We start from the raw sequence: 22226 nt of genomic DNA on the forward strand, positions 1-22226 counted from the left end.
AAAAAAAAAAAAAAAAAAAGAATAAAAAATCAAATATTCCACTCTTGACTTTGACTTATTTCTCACATATTACCACTTCCTACAAGACCTGGAGGCAAGACCCTAACCCTCCCATCTCCCACCTTGGTTTCTCAGGTCCTGGGGGTGACCCCCATAACAATGGGAGGTCTGGATGCCTGGAAGAGTAGTTTGTAACACTAACCCAGACATGTTTCTGTCTGTAGTGGGAACAGCCAAGTCTAGTCTGGCTTCCTGTAAGAGATTAAGGGGGCGGGGGGTGAAAAGTAACTGCAGGGGCTAAGCTGTAAAATCAGCCGGGAGCTAGGGATTTGCAGAGATTGCTGACTCTGGTAAGGAAAGTGCTTTCGGACTGACAGGATTGAAGGAAGTCCTAGATTGGTCACTCTGCCCTCTCTGGAACAGTTCTTCCAAGATAATTTCCTTCAGAGGAAGGGATACAAGCAGAGAAGTGGAATCAGACAGACAGAATGAAAGCTGAGTGTGGGGGTGGCCAGAAGCCCTGGGGCACTGAAGCAGGATAAGGGCAGTGGGCAGAGGGAGCCTGTTTCCCTGAGTCAGCATTCTCTGGCCCCCCAGAAGCTGGGCACAGCTCTCCTCTTGTGATGTAAACAGATTAACTCATCTTCCATCCAAATAAATCTCTCAGCACACTGCACAGTTCCTTCTGCATCCCAGATTACCCTCCCCATGTCAAGACTTGCCCCACTTCCCCTACCCCTCACCCTATTCCAATTAGCTGGGTGTAAATGGAGATTTCACTTAACACTTCTTCCTCCTCCACACCTTGGTCTCCTGGCCTAGACATGGCTCCCTGACCACAGAAACTCCATTTAGCCACCAGGCCTTCTGCGGGGGCATCTAATTATGCAAGATCTACAGAGGGGCAGGGAGGACCCAAAGCCTCGTAAAAAGATCAAGCTTTCTGTGCAATTTTCTGACCTTCTCAACTCCTTCCCTACTGTATACTCAGTCTCCACCCCTATTCCTCTATTACTGAACTCAATTTGAACGTAAATGACCAAATTTTTAACAGATTTGAGCTTTGAAGGAGAATAAAGCCCAGCTTGTGGTCAGACCCTTTCCCCTGGAATCAGTGATGAGAATTCTGCCCACTCGTACTCCCTATTTTCCAGTGGGCAAGTAGGAATGCCCACTTGAGGAGGGCAGTAGTTTCCATGACCCCTTTCCTGGACAATGATCTTTTTAAGTTGGAAAAAGGGAAGAAGAGGAGACCATACTGATTGCTGGCCCCAACCCCCATACCAATACTTCCATTAGTGCTGAAGGAGAGGGGAAAGTGTCCCACTTCGCCTCATTTTAGGACCCAGAGTGTAAATGGATACAGTGTGTTTGTGTGTGAGTATGTCTATTTTCTTTGGTATGTCTAACCTTCCCTGCAGATCCATCACAGAGGACAGCTCAGGCTTGGTACAGGAAGCTCCACATGTGTCCTATATGCCTGAGCCCTACCTGCCAGTATAGATAATAGTAGTCACTCTGATTTGCAATCCCCCATTTGGTCCCCACCACCTCTTCTGTGAATGGCAAATCAGGAAAGTCTAGCCTTTCTGTCTCCCAACTTGGGGGGTATAGAGGGTTCTCTCTCTGGGGAAACAGTTTCCTACTGAGCAGATGGAGGACTCAGTCTCAGCTCCCTATCCACTCTACTCCCTCAGAAATTGGAAGTTATATACTTCCACACTTTGAAATTACTTGAACCCCAGTCCAGCTTTAGTTCCTACAACCCTAGGTTAGTCTGGATGCCAGCACCATGGACAGCGACAGACCCCCCCCCCCCCCCCCCACTTTTGGGAGAGGCGAGGGGATCAAGGTTTCCTGGGCAAGTATATGTGTAGGCCTTTACAAGAGAATCATTTTCTCCAACACATCCCCAGGGACGAAGGAGGCAGAGCAGAACCTTCCCTGAGAGAAGGATCAATAATAAGAAAGGCCTCCAGATCTAACTTTAGCTGTGAATGAAGGAATTACTTAATTGCTGATGAATGGTTTACTTAAAAAACAGCATCATTCATATAATACACAACCCCAAGGTCACAGAAGAAAGTGCCCAGCCTTCAGGCTGACCCACATTTTAACCAGTCTTTCCCAAATCTTTTCTCTATAAACAACAGTCCTCTATGCTGCTGCCTCCAAACATAATGCCATCCATTAATACCACTAGCTCGGCACACTGGGATCAAACCTGTGACCCTAAACTGCCATGGAAATAGCTTAAACTGGGGTTGGAGACTCATAACTGAGGAGGGGGGTTCCCTCCATCTCACTCCAGATGAGTCCAAATTCACTTCACACTGCTTTTCTGGGTGAGCACAGTACTTGCGAAGGGCTAAAAGAACCCAGATGATCTCCAGAAAAAGGCGGATGGCTCCAGCCTTCCCCAGCCCACAGGCCCAAATATTTAGTCAGAGGAGTTCTCATTCTTACAAATAATCACCATGCTTCACATTTGCAATGTCTATTTTCCCTCATATTTCCATACCTATTATGTCACTCAACACAAAATTCCAAGATTCTGTGCAACTTCAGATGAAAAACACATTTTAGAATTTGTTATACCAGCTACTATTTGAAATAAATGAACCATCAACTATTCTAGAAATCTCCCTATGTCATTGCTGATTCTCTTTGCAACGACATCCAACCTGTCCCTCATTTATCCTTATTCCAACCCTATGAGGTAGACAGGAAAACCATAGCCAAGAGATTTTTTTCTAAATCATACAACTCATAGGTGGCAGGTCCAGGTCTACCCCTAGATACCTCTGAGCACTGCCACCTAGCAGCCAACATGAATTATTCACCAGCAAATGGGAGTCACACCTACAACTCGGAACCCACTGCTGCATTTGGGATTTGCAACCTGTGCAGAGAAACCTCCCCACACCTCCCAACCCTCCAGAAAAGCCCCAGATGAGAAAGGAGTCTCCATGTGCATATAAATGATTCTTTATGCCCTTCCCCATGCAATGGGGATGGAGCAGGGGAAGTCCCCGCCCTCATGCAGGGAATGGGAGGTCAATGTATATTAGTCTTATTGCCAGATGCCCTGTGGCCATGGGGTGGGGAATAGGGGTCTACAGCCCCTTTCTTCTGGCATTGGTCCCCCTTCACCAAGTCACCATGGTGGAGCTGGGGGGCTGGAGGCCCTAGGAGCTGAGGTAAAGACGGTTCTCTCCAGGGAAAGAAAGCTGCTCTCCCCGCCTGCCCACCGGCCATCTCTGGATGAGTGTGAGGAGCTGCCAGTGGGTACTGAAATGTCATCCAGGTGTCTCTACCCAGTGGGCAGTGAGGCCAGACAATGTCTCCAGCTTGAGGCTGCCCACAGAGATCCTAGGTGATGGGGGCAGCATGCCCCAAACACCTTGTCCAGCTGGTACCTCCAGCAGTCATGAGAGCTCTTCTCTGACTGATGCATTGACTCAAGATCCCTGCTCCTGGAGTCCAGTTCAGACTGTAGTGACCCTCATGACAACCTCTCGGCCAGAATGGGAGCTGGAACGGGTATCTGGTGGCCGCAGCTGCCCAAGGAGGTGCAAGATTGTATAACCGCAGCGCTGAGGCAAGAGCGTCCGCATGCGCTGGGCAGCTGGGGGGCGGCTGGTGGCCCCAGAGGTGGGGCCCGTCCGTGAGGTCCTGGGGCCCGGCTTCCCTGCCGTCCCTCCCCCTGCATCTCCTCCTATGTCCTTGGTCTTGTCATAATTTAGGACCTTCCACTGCTGGTTCACTGCCTGCCAGCGCTTGAAGATGCGGTAGACAGAGGATCCTTCATGGATGATGAGGCCTGAGCAATAGGGATAAGAAATCCAGGGTTAACTGTGGCCTAGATCTAGGCCAGAGGTACTTAAGCAAGCATTTCTTCAGAGTGAGAAGATACAGTTGCAAAGGGCCCTGGAGAAGCAGGGAAGTGGGTTGAGGGGGCACCAGGATAGCACTAAAGGCCCCCAGTGGCAGAAAATAAAGCCATGAAACTGAGGGGATGGGCAGGGGAGTCAGGTGTGTAAGAGGAAGATACAGAGCAGGTAAAGGAGAGAGAGGTGCCCTCACCTATGCAGACGACATCCATGAAGCCATACATGCCGTAGCAGATCTGAAAGAGCAGATCCTGTCGTTGCCACTTGGCTGAAGGGCTGAGTGAGGACCAGATGAGCCAGGAGATGCTGGCAACCAGGAAGAGCGAGCCCAGGACTATGGCAGCAATCTGGACCTTCTCGATGACCGTCAGGGAGATGGCCTGCCACTGTGTGGGAGAAAGGGCTCCAAAGAGTCCCAGAAAGGGATGGAGGGCCAGGTGATGGGTGGCCCTGAAGAGCAGGGTGCTCCAGTAACCTTCCCTAAAACCTTCAGGCAGGATCAACATCTGTCTTCTCTGTGCCTTGATTAAATCTAGAACGTGGCACTTGTCTGACACCACTTGTCTGTCTTATTTTAAAAAGACAGGATTGGGCAAGTGCTCTCAAAACATCTAGATTTGAATCCCAAATCTTGACTCCATCACTTACTGGCTAAGTAACCTTGGGTAAGTTTTCAAATCTTTGTGCATCAGTATCCTCATTTGTAAAAGGGGATAACAACAGTATCTAACTAATAAGATTATTGTGAAGATTAAAAGAGTTAATACACACCAAAACTTGACACAGAAAATACTACACGTTTGCTATCATCATCAACATCATTTTTTCTTTTCTTTTTTTTTTCCTTTGAGACAGAGTCTTGCTCTGTTGCCCAGGCTGGAGTGCAGTGGCTGTGATCTCGGCTCACTGCAACCTCTGCCTCCCGGGCTCAAGGATTCTCCTGCCTCAGCCTCATGAGCAGCTGGGATTACAGGCACACGCCACCACGCCCAGCTAATTTGTGTATTCTTAGTAGAGACGGCGTTTCACCATGTTGGCCAGGCTGGTCTCAAACTCTTGACCTTGTGATCCGCCCGCCTCGGCCTCCCAAAGTGCTGGGATTACAGGCGTGAGCCACGGCGCCCGGCATTTTTTCTGTTTTCTTTTTCTTTTCTCTCTCTCTCTGTGTGTGTGTGTGTGTGTGTGTGTGTGTGTGTGTGTGTGTGTGTGTGTGTCGGGTGGGGAGTGGTGGTTATTCCAGTGCCTAGAACAGTGCCTGGAATATAAGTGGCACCCTGTAAATGTTTTTGTGAATAAATTAAGGGAGGAAGGATATACAGACACACAGGCGACTGCAGTAATTGTTGGGGAAGGGTGGCTTTGGGAAAAGAGTCAATGAAATAGGCCTCCTGGAAGGTTCCTGATTCCAATAGCTAAAAAGTCCTCGCCCAGTCTCTGAGTCCTCTCCTTGCACCTCACCTGCAGTGGGTTCTTGGTGCTGATCGCCAGGACCTGGTACTTGAAGTAGCAGAGCTCACAGCTCCAGGAGCCCCTCTCGCTGATCCAGCGGATGAGGCAGGGCTGGTGCGTGCAGCGCACTGAGCCGTCGCAGCGGCAGGGGCTCAAGAGCTCCCCCTGGAGGAAGAGTGAGGAGGGACCGTGTCAGTCATCACCACCCCGACCCCACTCGGCCGCGCTCCCAGGCAGGGAAACCTCTTCAGGTCACTTGCCCACCTTAAAAAACTCAGGCCTTTCACCCAAGATAGGGCAAGAGGTTAAGTAAGGCTGCAACAGAAAATAAGTTTCCCTTGGAGATCAAGGGAAATTTCCCATACCAAAGAGATGAGGGATGGAAAGGGATGGGGGGATTAGAGGGGAGAAGGACTGGGTCTTCTCTTTTCCTAGAATTTGGGATGGGTGGTCTTTAAGACTTCTCAAAGGAAAGGCTTCCTCTTAGGATCTGGAGGGAGGAGAGGGTTAGAGCTTCTCAGCCATGCTTTCCTTCCCCCACCCCATCACTGTAAAGTTACTTCACAGATCTGGCGCAAACTGGGATGGGTTACGGTCCTCGGTTTCTACGTATTAAAAGGGAGAAATCGCGGAGGTGGGAGTGAAGGGTGTTTCCCTTTAATCAAGGAATAAATTCTCACTACACAGAGACACCCTCCTAGCACTATTTTGGGACAACTTTGCCCATAAAATTTTAACAAAGAATACTCTTTAGAATGAGATAGAAAGTTGCAGGATGGGAAGTGAAAGAAAGTACCCCATAGGGAGAAATACTGAGCTAAGCAAGGGCGCTGGCTGGGCCCCTCCCTTCTAGGTGGGCACAGAAGCACTCTCTTTTCTGCCCACCTGCAAGAGAACAGGTCCCCTCAGCTTACGGAGACCCTGGGGCGAGGCAAATAGGAGAGAACAGCAGTCCCTGTTAATGGGTGAGATGGATTTTGTGCTCTCCGGGGAGAAAGCCCCACCCCTTCCTGGGGACCCTTGACCCTCCAACACAAACAAGAGCTCCAGGAGTCCCCTGCCAGCCCCTCGGCCTCACCCCATTCCCACTCCGCCTCACCCCATTCCCACTCCGCCTCACCCCATTCCCACTCCGCCTCACCCCATTCCCACTCCGGGTCCTGGGGCCCGCCCAGCCTCCTTAGGCACCGCCTCTGCTCGCAGTCTCCGCTGACACCCCAGGTGCGCGCCCCCACCCCTCCGCGCCCGGCCAGGTGCCCAGGCCTGACCTGCTCCGGGCCCTGGAAGCAGATCCGGCACTGAGGGGTTCGGAGTCCGCTGTCCAGGCTGCTGCTGAGCGACAGGGCGTCCAGTGCGCCCGGGGGCGGCAGCGGCGGTGCGGGCGGCGGCAGGGGTCCGGCCCGCGGCTCCTTGTCGCCGGCCAGGCCCCGAGCCCGCGGCTCCGACCCCGTAGTACTCCTCCTCGCGCCGTCGCCGTCGCCCGCGTCCCGGGTGGAGCAGCCAGCGAAGGGCGCCAGGCCGCAGCCCGCCTCCCGCCCCCCCGGAGCTGCGGCTCGGCCCGGGCCCCGCCCCGCCGCGCTGTCAGAACGCAGCAGCTTCAGCTCGTTCAGAAACATGCGGAGCCCGAACTTGATGGCATCGTCCGGGCCCGCGGGGCGGGGGGCGGCGTGCAAGGAGGGGCCTAGCTGGCGCTGTGGGGAGGGGAGAGGACAGGCCAGGAAGGGGCCGCGCGCGGAGAGCTGAGCCGACAGGGTCTTGCCGGGCTGCGACCGCCGTTCACTGCTGCCACAAGCCGGGCTCCGGTGCTTACGGGGCGAGTGGGCTGGGCGCCCGGGCGTGGGGTGGGCCCGTCCATGGCCAGGGCAGGAGGCGGGGAGGGCTCAGGTGCCGCAGCCCCGCGGGTTCTGGGTCCGGAGCGGGCCCGGGCCCCCCGCCGGGGTTACGCGCTCCGGGTCCTCCCTGCGCGGGGGCGCCCCGCCATCGCCGTCCTCCGCCGTCCCGCAGTCGCCCCCCTGGCTCCGGACAGGCTGGCTCGGCCCGTGCGCTCGGCCCGGTGGCAAATGCGGCCCCCTTCCGGCGGCGCGGCGGCGGCGGAGACCCCCCCGAGCGGCGGCGGGGCGGGCGGGCGGCGCCGGGGAGCGGGGTGAAGGATGGAGGGAGGGGCGGGGCGGGGGGGAGAGAAGGGGCCGCGGCTGCGCATCCCCGCCCTGCCCCGCAAGAGCAGGTGTCCCCAGGGGCGGGGGCAAGTGTGGGAGCCCGAGGAGGGTGGAGAAAGGGGAGTGGCCAAGGAAGGGGAGTGTGCACACGAATAGACTAGGTGTGTGTCTGGGAGTGGGAGATGAACGAGTGAGCATGGAAGGTGAGTGGTCAAAGGACGCAGGTGTACCGGGGAGGGAGAGGCTTGTGCAAAATGGGAATGTGCAAAGAAAGAGCTGTTCAAGGGTCGGAGGTGTGAAGGAGGTACATGGGCAACGGAGGGACTCAAGCAATATACACTTTACCCAAAAGGCTGAAAAGTGTGCTCTATGGGGACTGGGAAAGAGCGGTGTGTAAGGAATGGAGTCGGGTTGTCTGAGAAACAGAAGCCTGTGATTGTAATGTGTGAAGGAGGTGAGTGAGCAGGGGAGGCAGAAGTGCTAAAGGGATGGGAGTGTCTTTCCTGGTACTCTCCTGCCCTCACCTCTACTACATTGAAGTGAAAAACACACACACTTAGCCCTTTGCTCTTATGGAGGCTTCACTCTGAGAAAAGCTCTACCCCATCACATTTTTTTCTGCCTTACACTTACATTCTCCCTCTCCTTCCCTTTGCAAAGCTGAGGGAAAAGGGATTCCAGGGGAGCTCATTGGGTCAAATGCACTGGGAAAAAAATTAATCAGTGAAAGAGTAATTAACAGAAGAAGGGAGGGGACAGAGCCTGGGACAGACTGCCAAATTAAGGTTCCTCAATAGAAAGTGATGGAGAGACAGTAATGTTCCCATGAAGTATTCAAATGTTTTGGATGGACTAATGAATGAATCAGAAAAAGGGGCTGGGACCCAAGCAGACAGAGAAGACGGCTTCTGTTCTAAAGACAGTAAGGTGCGAAGGGCTTATGTGGAAGGTGAGGCTGAAGTGGGGAATGCTGGTGTGGGAAGGGAGTTTGAAAAACTCAGACACTTATCTTCACCTTCCAGAAGGCTTACAAAGCACCCACCCCTAGCAAGGTAGCCAATAAAACATTCACCTCTCGAGCCCCTTAGTCAGTTCAGTCCTTGAGATTTTTCTTACTAGTGTTCCAGATGCCCTTGCCAAGAGGGACCCAGGGCTACAAGTATCAGGATGGAAAGAGGCGGCATCTGTATTAACATGTATTCCATTTTGCTCTAAATCATGGTTTATATTCATCTTCTAATTTGAACTCTTATATTCTCAGCCAGATGGTTAAGGAAAAGAGAAGTTAGAGTGGAAGGAGTGGCAAATAGGGTAATAAAATGGCTTTAGATTTTACACGAATTCTCACAAATGAGACACTAACCGCTTTCCTCCTTTACTCCCATACCCTCAAAGGGCTGGGACATGAAGACCTTGGAGCCAATAAAACAAAGAAAGTAGGAGAAATCTACCTATGTCTACCTCGGTGTCTGTGGGCAGAGGCCATTTGGGAAAAAGTGTGTTCTGGACACCGTTAAGTGCTAAGAAAGCGGCACTAGGGAAAAAGAGAGAAGCACAATGCCCCAAATGAGCAGTCACAAGGTTTACAGAAGGAGTCATGTCATTTTCATTCATTGTGGTGGTCTGGAGGGTGCAGGGGGTGTGGTGGTAACTTTCTTGCACACGTACACTCCTGTATCCATCTTATATATTACATATAATAAATAATATATACATACATATATACATAGAAGTATATATACACATATATATCACATAATCATAGAACCGTCCTACTGGGAAAAAAAAAAAACTTAAAGGTCAAGTATTCCTGTCTCCTGCTCATCAATAACTTCTCTGCCAGATGGCCTCAAGTCTTTGCATTAACACTCCCAGGGAGGTTTGGAAGTTGAGAAAAGAGGGGGCATTACCTTGTCACTGAACCTGTTGGATTACCGTATTAATCTGCTTTCTGTCCGTCCTTTAATCGTAGTTTTGCCCTCAAATGGGCATTGTTTACTCCCTATTTTAGGAGACCCCATTGTTGGCTCCATCTTTCTAGATAGTCGTACCACTACTTTAAAGGGCCAGTGACAGACACCAGAAACAAAACAAAATAAAAACTCACATACACACTGGAAGCAAGCACTCAGTAAAATGTTGTAGAATTAATGAATGAATCAATGACACAAATGAGAGTATGTTTTATCATAGTGGAGCGAAAAGGTGACAGCATCACCTCTGGTACCCCAACTCCCATCCCCTCCCCAATATAGACAGGCTGAAAGACCGGTAGTGAGACTGGAGTTCAGCCTTCAGACCGGTAGTGAGACAATCCTTCAGCCGGGAGTTGGGCTCTGGGTGGCCTAGGTTGCCATGGCACCGCCTCGGGCTCCACCCTCTCTTGTCCCCCTACCGCGCCCCCCCGCGGCGGGGGTTGTGGCAGCCAGTCACGTGCCCGCCGCGTAACCACACCTCTGCTCCTCAAAGCAATGTCAAGCTGTCACGTGTGATAGCAACAGATCACGTGGCTGCCATCGCCCCTCCGCCCCCTTACACTCTTCGCCCTCCTCCCCGTCAAAGCGGCTCCTGGCCACCCCTCCGCGCATGGGTGGCGGTCACGTGCCCAGAACGTCCGGCGTTCGCCCCGCCCTCTCAGTTTCCGCGCGCCTCTTTGGCAGCTGGTCACATGGTGAGGGTGGGGGTGAGGGGGCCTCTCTAGCTTGCGGCCTGTGTCTATGGTCTGGCCCTCTGCGTCCAGCTGCACCGGACCGAGCTCGGGTGTATGGGGCCGTAGGAACCAGCTCCGGGGCCCCGATAACGGGCCGCCCCCGCAGCACCCCTGCCTGGCGTGAGGTAAGTGCAGTCCCTTCCCAGGAATGAGAACCAGTGCCCGCCCCCCTCACAGTTTTCTACGCGTTCGTTTCGCGAGCTGGTTATGGAAGGGTCGCTTAAGGGCGGGAAGTGGGGCCTTTGTGGTCATGGGAAAGTATAATTTTAGGGACTGAGGTGTAGGATCTTCGATGCAAGGCATGTGTCATGTGTGATCTTTGTGCAGGGCGCGATTGTCCCAAAGGAAAATGCGTTTTTTATTGCAGGGCCTCACGTGGCTGGAGGGGTTGGTATTGAGTCATTGTGTTATCTCTGGGGCCGGCCCCAAGGAAGACTGGGAGCGGGGGATGGGATGCTAGTGTTGCTCTTTGTGCTTTTTTTTTTTGGGAATCCCTTTGTTGCTGCAGGCTCGTACCATCCTAATTCTGTAAGGGACTTTTGGTGATAGGAGTCTGTGATTGTAGGGTCGCCCTTGATCTGAGAATGGCTACCTCTCGATATGAGCCAGTGGCTGAAATTGGTGTCGGTGCCTATGGGACAGTGTACAAGGCCCGTGATCCCCACAGTGGCCACTTTGTGGCCCTCAAGAGTGTGAGAGTCCCCAATGGAGGAGGAGCTGGAGGAGGCCTTCCCATCAGCACAGTTCGGGAGGTGGCCTTACTGAGGCGACTGGAGGCTTTTGAACATCCCAATGTTGTCCGGTGAGAAGGTGGTGGAGGGGGGAGTGGGGAGTAAAGGGAAAAGACAGCCTATAGGTGGGGTGTGGTGATCTGTAGAGAAGTGGGGACCCTGAGGAAATAATGAGAGGCCATGTTGGGTTAAAGGGGATTGAAAAGTGAGCATTTACTCTGGGCAGGCTGATGGACGTCTGTGCCACATCCCGAACTGACCGGGAGATCAAGGTAACCCTGGTGTTTGAGCATGTAGACCAAGACCTAAGGACGTATCTGGACAAGGCACCCCCACCAGGCTTGCCAGCCGAGACCATCAAGGTGAGTGGGGTTGGTAGGCATTGAGAGGTGGATTGGGACCTTTGTAGTAGAACCTCCTGGGATTTCAGGTATGGTGCCTAGTTTCCAGTGCATCTGTACCTCCCCCTTCTAAACTAGGATTTGATGCGCCAGTTTCTAAGAGGCCTAGATTTCCTTCATGCAAATTGCATCGTTCACCGAGATCTGAAGCCAGAGAACATTCTGGTGACAAGTGGTGGAACAGTCAAGCTGGCTGACTTTGGCCTGGCCAGAATCTACAGCTACCAGATGGCACTTACACCCGTGGTCAGTAGAAAGATGGTACCAAAATGGGTTCTGGTTGGGAGTAGGAGAGTGATTGCCCGTAGCAATTGAGAAGTCATGTGCTTCATGTGTTCAGTCAAGCAAGTTGTGTTTTGTGGTAACCCATGGAGTCCCCATCCATTCTTCCTATTCTCTTTAGGTTGTTACGCTCTGGTACCGAGCTCCCGAAGTTCTTCTGCAGTCCACATATGCAACACCTGTGGACATGTGGAGTGTTGGCTGTATCTTTGCAGAGATGTTTCGTCGAAAGTATGGGACCCACATACCCTGGACCACCTTGAATTCCTCAAATTGCTTGTTCATAAACCACATCCACACCCTGCCCATTCTTCCTTTTCTTTTTTTTTTTTTTTTTTTTGAGACCAGGGCTTGCTTTGTTGCCCAGGCTGGATTGCAATGGCATGATCACAGCTCACTGCAGCTTCAACCTCCTGGGCTTAAGTGATCCTCCCATCTCAGCCTCTCAAGTAGCTGACACTCCATGCCCGGCTAATTTTTTAATATTTCTGTAGAGAGGGGGGGTCTCAGTATATTGCCCAGGCTGGTCTTGAACTCTTGCACTCAAGCAGTCCTCCCACTGCTACCTCCCAAAGTGCTGGGATTACAAGCGTGAACTACTGGACCTGGCCCCATTCTGTTACTTGCATACTACTGACTACTTTGCCCATAGCAGAAAGCTCTGAAATGTTCTAAATTAGAAACTTCATATCCCTTTATTATCTTTATTTATTTATTTATTTTTGCAATAAGGTTTCACTGTGTCACCTAGGCTGGAGTGCAATGGCCCAATTACGGCTCACTTTGGCCTCTAGCTCCTGGGCTCAAGCAATTCTCCCATCTCAGCCTCCTGAGTAGCAGAAACTATAGGTGCACGCCACCATGACTGGCCTTTTTTTCTTTTTGAGACGGAGTCTCGCCTTGTTGCCAGGCTGGAGTGCAGTGGTGCAATCTCAGCTCATTGCAACCTCCGCCTCCCAGGTTCAAGTGATTCTCCTGACTCAGCCTCCCAAGTAGCTGGGACTACAGGTGCGTGCCACCACGTCCAGCTAATTTTTGTATTTTTAGTAGAGACGGGTTTCACCATGTTGGCCAGGATGGTCTCAATCTCTTGACCTCATGATCTGCCTGCCTCAGCCTCCCAACGTGCTGGGATTACAGGCGTGAGCCACTGTGCCCGGCAATTTTTTTTTTTTTTTTTTAAGAGACAAGGTATTGCTTGCCCAGGCTGATCTGGAACTCCTGGGCTCAAGCAGTCCTCTCACCTCAGCATCCCAAAGTGCTGGAATTACTGACCTTTATTCCCTGTACTTTCTATTTTGGGCCACTAAGCAGTAACCATTCAACTAAGATACCTTTGAAAATGACTGCTACCTTATGTCCTTCTCACCTTAGGCCTCTCTTCTGTGGAAACTCTGAAGCTGACCAGTTGGGCAAAATCTTTGAGTAAGTGACCAACGTGGGAGAAAAAGATTTTCTATTCTGAGTCCTCTTTCTGCTGAGCCCAGGATGGCAACTGGCTCTGCCCATGGGGATGGGAACTGGAGGACCCTTCTGACCAGAGTTCTCCTGTCCCCCACAGCCTGATTGGGCTGCCTCCAGAGGATGACTGGCCTCGAGATGTATCCCTGCCCCGTGGAGCCTTTCCCCCCAGAGGGCCCCGCCCAGTACAGTCGGTGGTACCTGAGATGGAGGAGTCGGGAGCACAGCTGCTGCTGGTACTGGAGATGGCTGTGGGCATAGGGAGAGACTGGGGAAAGAAATAGAGCAGTGTGCAGGGCCCTGGCCACTGTGGTTAATGAAACTTGGTTGGTAGATGGGCTGTAGTTTTTATTATAGCTGCAGATGGCCACCCACAGAGAGGGATGTGGAAGAGAACCCATCCTGGCTGGGCGTGGTGGCTCACGCCTGTAATCCCAGCACTTTGGGAGGCCAAGGTGGGCAGATCACTTGAAGTCAGAAGTTGGAGATCAGCCTGGCCAACGTGTTGAAACCTTGTCTCTACTAAAAATACAAAAATAAGCCGGGTGTGGTGGTGCATGCCTGTAATCCCAGCTACTTGGGAGGCTGAGGCAGGAGAATCACTTGAACTCAGGAGGCAGAGGTTGCAGTGAGCTGAGATCATACCATTGCACTCCAGCCTGGGCAACAGAGCGAGACTCTGTCTCAAAAAAAAAAAAAGAAGAGAGCTCATCCCAGGTATTGTCATGGGTGGGTAGAAGTCTCTCTCAGTTTTCTTCATGGTTTTCTGACCTTTGCCTCTCCCCTCAGGAAATGCTGACTTTTAACCCACACAAGCGAATCTCTGCCTTTCGAGCTCTGCAGCACTCTTATCTACATAAGGATGAAGGTAATCCGGAGTGAGCAATGGAGTGGCTGCCACGGGAGGAAGAAAAGCTGCCATTTCCCTTCTGGACACTGAGAGGGCAATCTTTGCCTTTATCTCTGAGGCTGTGGAGGCTCCTCCTCCATCTTTCTACAGAGATTACTTTGCTGCCTTAACATTTCCCTCCTACCTCTCCTTTTGAGGCTTCTCCTTCTGCCCCACTATTTCTCTACACTAAGGGGTATGTTCCCTCTTGTCCCTCTCCCTACCTTTATATTTGGGGTCCTTTTTTATACAGGAAAAACAAAACAAAGAAATAATGGTCTTTTTTTTTTTTTTTTTTAATGTTTCTTCCTCTGTTTGGCTTTGCCATTGTGTGATTTGGAATAACCACTTGGAAGAAGGGACTTTCCTGCAAAACCTTAAAGACTGGTTAAGTTACAGGGCCTAGCAAGTCAGTGGAGCCCCTTGACTGACAAAGCTTAGAAAGGAACTGAAATTGCTTCTTTGAATATGGATTTTAGGGGGGACACAGTGGCTCACACCTATAATCTCAGCACTTTGGGAGGCCAACGCGGGTGGATCACCTGAGGTCAGGAGTTCGAGACCAGCCTGACTAACATGGTGAAACCCTGTCTCTACTAAAAATACAAAATTAGCCAGGTGTGGTGGCGCACACCTGTAATCCCAGCTACTTGGGAGATTGAGGCAGGAGAATCGCTTGAACCCGGGAGGCAGAGGTTGCAGTACGCTGAGATCATGCCATTGCACTCCAGCCTGGGCGACAGAGCAAGACTCCATGTCAAAAAAAAAAAAAGAATATAGATTTCTAAATTGCTTTTTTATATTCACTGAACTTTCTCAAACTGGGTCCTGCTTATTACAGGAAAGAGTTCTTGGTGGTTTTCTCCTTGGCTCTGTCCCTGATTTACCCTTAGAGCCACACCCCAGGGTATGTTGAGGTGATCTAGCATGTGGACGGAGGAGGGGAAACAGCTAAGAATGACTCCAGCCCATCCTTTGTACCCTCAGAAGCTTCCCATAGCCTCTTGGAGAGAGAGGGAGAAAGTTTTTCCTTTTATTCCTTATAGTCTGGCTCCCACTAAAATATGTCAAGGCATAAAGTCTTACTATTCCATCAATTTTAGAGGATTTGACAAGGGGCCTTTCCTTTTTCTGAAACCAAAACGGTTACAGACCCTAGATATTCCCTAAGGGAGGAAGAGAAAGCTTAGAGCAGAAGAGAAGTGAGAAGGATCCAAAGTCTCATAGAAAGGCACTGGGGTTAGCTCTAGGATCCTTCTGATTCCGAAATCTCATTGCTAGCCAAACACCAAGGATCTGTAGGAACAAAGGGAGAGAGAAGAATCAATCAATTCTCAGTCTCAAGTTAAAAAGGATATGCGTGAGGAAACTGGAGAATGTACCTCTGTAAAGCTAAAGAAGAGTCCAACACCCCCTAGGATTTTCAGGGCTTCATCTGAATGCTTAAGAAACTTTTCTCCACACATCTGGCATGTGCGGCTCTGGCTCTTGCAGATCTGAGGATAAAACGTGTGTGTGAAGAATGCAAAGTTGCTAATGTAAAGTTGCTAGTCACCAATACCTATGCCGAATGTCTCTAGAAACTTTACTGTTATCTGACCAGCGTCCTACAAACTAAAATCCGACTTGGCTAATTCTCCAGCCTCTTTATCCACCCCCATCCCCCACCAACACACAGCCCCAATACAAGAGGGCTTCTAGAGAGAAAAACAATGACATTCGAACTAAATTTGCCAACTTGGGCATTGTCCTTACCCAGTTGCCTACTTCCCCTGGCTGCTGCACCACCCCCAACACACTCACTGCAGTGCAGAAATCATAATCTTGTTGATACAGGGTTGTGAGGTTGAATAAGCCACAACAATCAAAACTTCTTTCCAGTTCATCCCGAGTCTTGTTGCTCATGACCCACCAAGAAGCATTGATGACATCTGTCTGGAGGATATGGGCAGAGAGTAATTAAGTCTCCCTACATCCCGGTATCAGTTCAAGTGCCTCAATTTCCCTAGTCCAGCAAAGGAAGTGAACCAGAAGCATAACGGTGTGCCACAATTATAGACACGATAAATATCTACCTTTTCAGGTTCTCTAGATCATCCTCGTGAAAAATTAACCAGACATTCCAGAGGAAGCAAATAGCCCAAGGGGCCAGAAGCAGTGCACCTAAGGATGATCTCTGGGTAGCTCTGGGGCCAGACTAAGGAAGGAGTTCGAGGTTAAGAGGAAAATTTTAAAAAGCAAGTGAGTGCTTGAAAGGGTACTGTCTTACCTGTTTGCTTCGGTTAATAGCCAGACATGAGCAAGAGATTACAAATTGGAAGATGAAGACCAAACCAAGGATGATCATGTACTGAGAGGAAAGGTTACGGAAAAAAGTCCTAGATTCCTTTATGTTCCATCTATAACTGGTCTCATCTGTTCATAGAACTTATACTACCATGTCAAATTGAAAGCAATAAAATCAGCTCTTGTTTCATAGATTATGGGACAAGGCAGGGCAAGGAGACATGTCCAAGATCCCTGAGGTCCACTACCCTTTTAACATCTTCCATAGATGACAGCCCTCCCAAGAGCCCGGTTGCCCCCATCACTTCAGGTCAGGATACAAAGAACAGCAGGACTTGGTGGTGGCTGACAGCACCCACCAGTCCAGCCACTGCGATAAGGAGAAGGAAGACTCCCACAGCAATGACTCCGCCGATGATGTGGATGCTGGACACCAGACCCAGGCCCTTGCCCCAAGCAGCCACTCCAATGAGCAACAAGCTCACCAGCTACAAAGAAAGAGCAGGATACATCTCAAGAATTCTAGCATGAGCACGGCCCAAGGCCATTACAAGAGGACTTGGGGCGGGGGGTGGGAAGGAATAATGGAATGGTGTGTGAAGGGAGGGAGGGGGTGGGCGGGACGGGGGGGGTGCTATCGCCACCAGGAGCATCCCTGGGCATTCCCAAAGGTTAGAATGGCTGGGATGCGGTGTAGGGGGTGGCAGGGATGGTACTATGAATACAAAAGCTGAACCCTCAGGATCATCCTATCACTTCTACTTTGGGAGAAACTGAGGTTCCAAGGAGGGAGGGATGGAACTTATGCCCACGGCCTTAAGTTCATTCCCCCACCCTCAGACAAACCCCTTCATCAACCGGTAGTCTTCCCTCTCCCACGGAAGTCCCCAGGAATTCCCTCTTCGCCGGAAGTTCCTGGGAATCTTCCCGGAACCCCTATACACCCCTCTCCCCACCGGAAGTACCCTAGAGATTCTCCCCACGGGGCCTTTCCGCCCTAAAGCTTCCCCCACCTCCAAAACCTCACCATGTAGACCACGTTGAGAGCGCAAAGCGCATTCTTGGAGCAGGCAAAGCCACCGCAAACCATCTCCCCAGTTCTGGGGACCCAAGTGGTCCCAAGGACTTGGGGGGAGGGTATTGGGGACCGTCTTCCAGGACCCCGACAGCTTCTGTCTCTTTAAATCGAGGCCAGCCAAACCCAATTCTCTGCGCCTGCACCGTCCCTCCCCTGCCTCTGGATTGGCGAAATGCGTGGCTAATCCTGGACGTCCAAGGCCTGCATGCCAATCAACCTGCATTACGTCACTGACCCGCCCTCTGTCCTCCTCCTCTTGTTTTTTCATTGGGCGAAACTGAAAACTAGGGGCAGGGCTTCTAGAGATTGTCTCAGGGACAACAGTCTAAACTCCAAAAGCTTGAGTTGAAAGCTGAGCTTTCTGTGGTCGGAGTTAGGAGAGGGCTAATTCGAGGGAGACGGCTCTGGAGGAATTTAGGTGAAGGGGACACGGCGGGAGGGGCGGGTGGGGGGCCGCTCCGAGAGCTGGGCAGAAAGGGAGGGCCCTTCCGCCCTCCCTTCCCCCTGTGCTGCAGTGACTTCATGATGACGCCATTGTTTTGTTAATGCGTCACGCTCGGGAACACCCAAAGGAGCCACATATTGAGCTTATTGAGCCCGGCCACAGAGTCCGCGGGTTGGACACAGCAACACCCAGCAAATCATCATACGTTTGTGTGTCCGCCAGTACCCATGTCCTGTACGATATACCCTCCTAAAAGGGGTGTGAATATAGCAGAAATTCAGTGTGGAAATAGCGACCTCAGGCCAGCGCATTGTGTGTGGCATTGCCACAAGTGCACACACGGGTGTGCTCAGCATTTTCAGTGTACACGCCTGATCCAGGGCTTGCAAAAAATGACAGGCAAGAGGATAAAGGGAAGGAGTCTCCACCTTTTCACTTACGGGTGGACTGATCAGTAACTTTATTATCTAGTAAGTGTTTTGACAAACCGTCCTTTTCACGGGGGTGGGGAAAGGCATAATCCTTCTCTCCCCAGGAGAAAGAAACAGTGGGAACAAAAAAAGAAAACCCTCTAATCAACTCAACAGAATGATTTACGTTTGTGTATACTTAGATTCTATAGTCTACTGCCACAGTCAGATTGCCACTTGGATTGCCACTTCTAGCTGTGTAACCTTTGGCCAGGCACTTAGAAATTGTCTGTGCCTGTTTCCTCATCTGTAAAATGGGGATAAATAACAACACACCTACCTCTTGGGTTGTGAGAATTAAATGAGTTAATATATGTAGAATACTTAGAACAGTACCTGGCACATAGTAAACACTCAATGTTAATTATTACTTTTCAGGTCATTTTACAGGTTCCTGTGGGCAATTCCAACTTTAATTCCCTTATGTCTAACGACACAGTATTGATATAAACTTTCAGAAATTAATATCAAAAAGGCATGCAGAAGAGATATTTGACAGGGCCAGAGAGGTGTTTGGGTCTTGAAACAGGGTAATTTATTATTATTATTATTTTGAGACAGAGTCTTCCTTTGTAATCCAGGATGGAGTGCAGTGGCGCGATCTCAGTTCACTGCAACCTCCACCTCCCGGATTCAAACAATTCTCCTGCCTGGCTCAGCCTCCTGAGTACCTGGGATTACAGGTGCCCACCACCACACCCAGCTATTTTTTTGTATTTTTAGTAGAGACAGGGTTTTGCCATGTTGGCCAGGATGGTGGCAAACTCCTGACCGTAGGTGATCTGCCTGCCTGGGCCTCCCCAAGTGCTAGGATTACAGGTGTCCAGTGTAAACAAAGTAATTAAGTCAAACTACCCACTACCTCCCACCTCCCACCCCCTCACTCCCCACCTACATCCCCTTCCTACTTCATTGTCTCCTTCAATTGTCTCCCATCTTCATTGTCTCCCATCTTCATTGTCTCCTTCAATTCCTCATCTACCTTCTTTTCTTTCAGGTCCTAAATCAAGGGCAAAACAATGGTATTAGAAGGGGAACTGGCTGACAAGCATTTTGGTTGTGTGGTGTAGTGAAAGGGGTATTAAAATTATAATCAATCTGGGCTTTATGTGCTTGGTAAAAAATAAAAATAAAAAAGTAAAAATAAAATAACATCAGAAGACCTAAATCCATGTCTTTGTTTCACCTCTTAATGGCTTCTCTGAGCCTTAGTTTCCTTTTATTCGGAATATGTATAAATAATCTTACCCCTCAGGGCTGTCATGAGGATAATATATATGAAAGTAGGTTGTAAACTATTAAGTGTTATAGACATGTTAATTATTATGAAACTGATTGAACATGGAACATGGTAGTTTTTGTCTTTTTATAGGTTACTTTCCTCCTTCATAACTCATTTTCCCCGTAATCACGTGGCCTATTTATTTATTTATTTATTTATTTATTTTTTGACATGGAGTCTCACTAAGTCACCCAGGCTGCAGTGCACTGCACTGTAACCTCCACCTCCTTGGCTCACTGCAACCTCCACCTCCTGGGTTCAAGTGATTCTCCTGCCTCAGCCTCCCAAGGTGCTGGAATAACAGGCATGAGCCACCACGCCTGGCCTCACTTGGCCCTTTTGAACAGGAGGTGGCCTCAGTGGGTAGCTGACTGAAAAAGGGTTACGTTTTAAGGCGTAAGGATACAGAGCTTATTGGGATATGTAGCGAGAGCGATGGGTACAAGTGTACACTAGAATGCAGGGCTGTGAAGGTAACAGACCAAGTGTGCATAAATTCCTGTGAGAGTTCGAAATCTGCAGGTCATCAAGGGTTTAGGATTGCACCTGGGACCTAGCTTGCCATATTCTCCCAGAACCAACACCCATTTTAATTAACCACCTCCCACAGGAGGCCCTGGGACACTTAAGATCTCTCCATCCACCTGGCTGGGAAATCATAGCAGGGGCTGGCTGGCAGGGCTGATGGGCCAACACTAGAGGGGGTGGGAGGTGCAGGAGTTAGTGCTGTCCCAGGCTGTGGGTTTGAAACTCACCAGTCAGGAAGTGAGGTCTATAGACGGAAGGGCGGGCAGGGGCGGGGAGTTCTGGGCACAGCAGAAGGGGCCTTCTGAGGTTTGGGGGCTGTAAGGCCATGGGCCTCAGGGCCAGAGGTGGTTGTTAGCCTGGAAAGACAGGTCTGGGCAACATGCATGCCCAGAGGCAGTTCGTTGTAGCTGCAGTGAGAGCAGAAGTCAAACGACATGAGGTGGCCAAGCAGGCTCTAAAACGCCTCAGGAAGCTGGCAGAGAGAGTGGACGACCCTGAACTTCAGGACAGCATCCAGGCCTCATTAGACAGCATTCAAGGTAAGAGAAAGGTCAGCCCTCAACTTGGGTGTATCGGGGACTAGCAGGTGCATAGACGGGTTAGCTGTATCATATATCACTTCCCAGTCAGCTACTTCCTAGTCCCCAAGATGGAGCTGGGACTCTGGGGAAGAATACATTTAGAGAGGATGGAAAAAGACATGGGAGGTATCATTCTGTCTCTTTCCCTGCTCTGATCCTTCTCCCAGGAGATCAAAATACAGGTCCCTGTTGAGCTGACCTTCTTGGCAATGAAGAAATGTGTGAGCATGGGGAAGATAGGCTGTGACAGACTCATGGTAGACTTGGTCCTTGCCTGGGGAGTCCAGAACAGGAAGCAGTCTGGAGCAGCAGGTTCTGGGACTGGATAATGATTTCATTCCCAGGACCCACTAAGGATCAGTGACCTCTTGTTCTCCAGCTGTAGAGAGACACATGCACACACGTACACACACACACGCATGCACATTGAAGTACACCATGCAGAGAATCTTAGGCTCCCAAGCGCGTACTAACTCTCACACACCATGCTCTGCAGAGCCAGAGTGCAGATAGGTCCCCAGACCTCTTCTTGGTTCCCTCTCCTCCCCTTGCTCCTGTTCCTGTCTTCCCCCCACACACCTTCCGCTCTACCTCCTTAGTGCCATTAGAGCAAGTGATGACAACACAGGGAGGAAGTGCTGCCATGGCAACACCATCCCCACATCCTCCTGCCCACCCCAGCCTTCAATCCTGTGGTGGAGCCCTGGCAGGAACAGCTTCTCTCCATCCACAAGGCCCTACCACTGACGAACTGGTGGAACTGGAGGTTGTTTCCAGCTCGCTCTCATTTCATTCACCTCTGATGTGGCAAAGAGCTAACAAAAGCAGCCTTCTTTGCTCATGAAAGATATCTGGTGGAAGCACTTCCTCCATCATATCCTGATCTCTTCCAGCCATTTCAGTCCTCTCCATTGTTACCTGCCTACCTGGGGGTTCAACAGATCATTCTTTCCCTCAAGGACACTTCCTGCCAGACCTCTCTGCTGGTACACCAGAGTATAACTTGGGGAAGGAACGGTTTGCTTTGGATGCCTAGTGGGACCAGCTGATGATCCCCTTCCTATTGCTCTTCAGAGGCTAGTGCCCCTCTCATCTCCTGTCCCACACCCTTTGCCAGGAACTACACCTGAAGTCTCCCCTGACAGCCTTAGTGTTTGGAAAGGCAGACCAAGGGGGAGTGGCCCATGGGGCCTCCTAGGGAGGAACTCTATGCCCCACCCCTGTCAAAAATAATAATGATAATAATAATAAAGGAGAAGAGTGGTTTAGGCCAGGGAGAAAAGCTGTGCTCCCTCTGGAGAGGGAGGGGGGTGAGGAGGGGTGGAGGCTGAAATCCCTGAGAAGGCTCCACTCCTCATAAGTGATTTGTTTTACTCCTCTTAAGAATTAGTATTCTGTTCCCATTGAACATAAAGGAAAACTGAGGCCATCAAAGGAGGGAAGTTTAAGCCAGAGCCAACAATTCTCCTTCACCATCTCCATCAAAAAACACTACTGAAGGGTCTCCTGTCCTGGGGATGGTATCATCCTGGTTCTGTAGGGAGGGAGGGAGAAGCTGCTGAGCCCCAGGACAGAACACTGGAG

The 22226-nt window shown here is 50.6% G+C and overlaps 3 protein-coding genes across 3 annotated transcripts; 1 reads left to right on the forward strand and 2 right to left on the reverse strand.

The window, feature by feature from the left end:
* Positions 1 to 2014: 2014 nt before the first annotated feature.
* MARCHF9 (membrane associated ring-CH-type finger 9) lies at positions 2015 to 7416 on the reverse strand. The gene is made up of 4 exons (XM_017865479.1): positions 6611 to 7416; positions 5352 to 5507; positions 4087 to 4279; positions 2015 to 3823 (listed from the first exon to the last, which is right to left on the reverse strand). Exons 1-4 carry the CDS (start codon positions 6956 to 6958, stop codon positions 3489 to 3491), a joined length of 1032 nt encoding a protein of 343 aa, XP_017720968.1. The 5' UTR covers positions 6959 to 7416; the 3' UTR covers positions 2015 to 3488.
* A 2575-nt stretch (positions 7417 to 9991) lies between these two features.
* Positions 9992 to 14265, forward strand: CDK4 (cyclin dependent kinase 4). Its single transcript, XM_017865446.1, has 8 exons — positions 9992 to 10333; positions 10774 to 11010; positions 11166 to 11301; positions 11419 to 11586; positions 11744 to 11853; positions 12997 to 13047; positions 13184 to 13319; positions 13873 to 14265. The coding sequence occupies exons 2-8, from the start codon at positions 10793 to 10795 to the stop codon at positions 13963 to 13965; spliced, it is 912 nt and encodes a 303-aa protein (XP_017720935.1). The 5' UTR covers positions 9992 to 10333; positions 10774 to 10792; the 3' UTR covers positions 13966 to 14265.
* Positions 14245 to 17617, reverse strand: TSPAN31 (tetraspanin 31). The gene is made up of 6 exons (XM_017865447.1): positions 17286 to 17617; positions 16579 to 16746; positions 16242 to 16322; positions 15776 to 15907; positions 15355 to 15468; positions 14245 to 15268 (listed from the first exon to the last, which is right to left on the reverse strand). Exons 1-6 carry the CDS (start codon positions 17346 to 17348, stop codon positions 15194 to 15196), a joined length of 633 nt encoding a protein of 210 aa, XP_017720936.1. The 5' UTR covers positions 17349 to 17617; the 3' UTR covers positions 14245 to 15193.
* Between the last annotated feature and the right edge of the window lie 4609 nt (positions 17618 to 22226).

The sequence above is a fragment of the Rhinopithecus bieti genome, unplaced genomic scaffold, assembly GCF_001698545.2.
Source record: "Rhinopithecus bieti isolate Rb0 unplaced genomic scaffold, ASM169854v2 scaffold_83003, whole genome shotgun sequence".
Taxonomy (NCBI): Eukaryota; Metazoa; Chordata; class Mammalia; order Primates; family Cercopithecidae; genus Rhinopithecus; species Rhinopithecus bieti.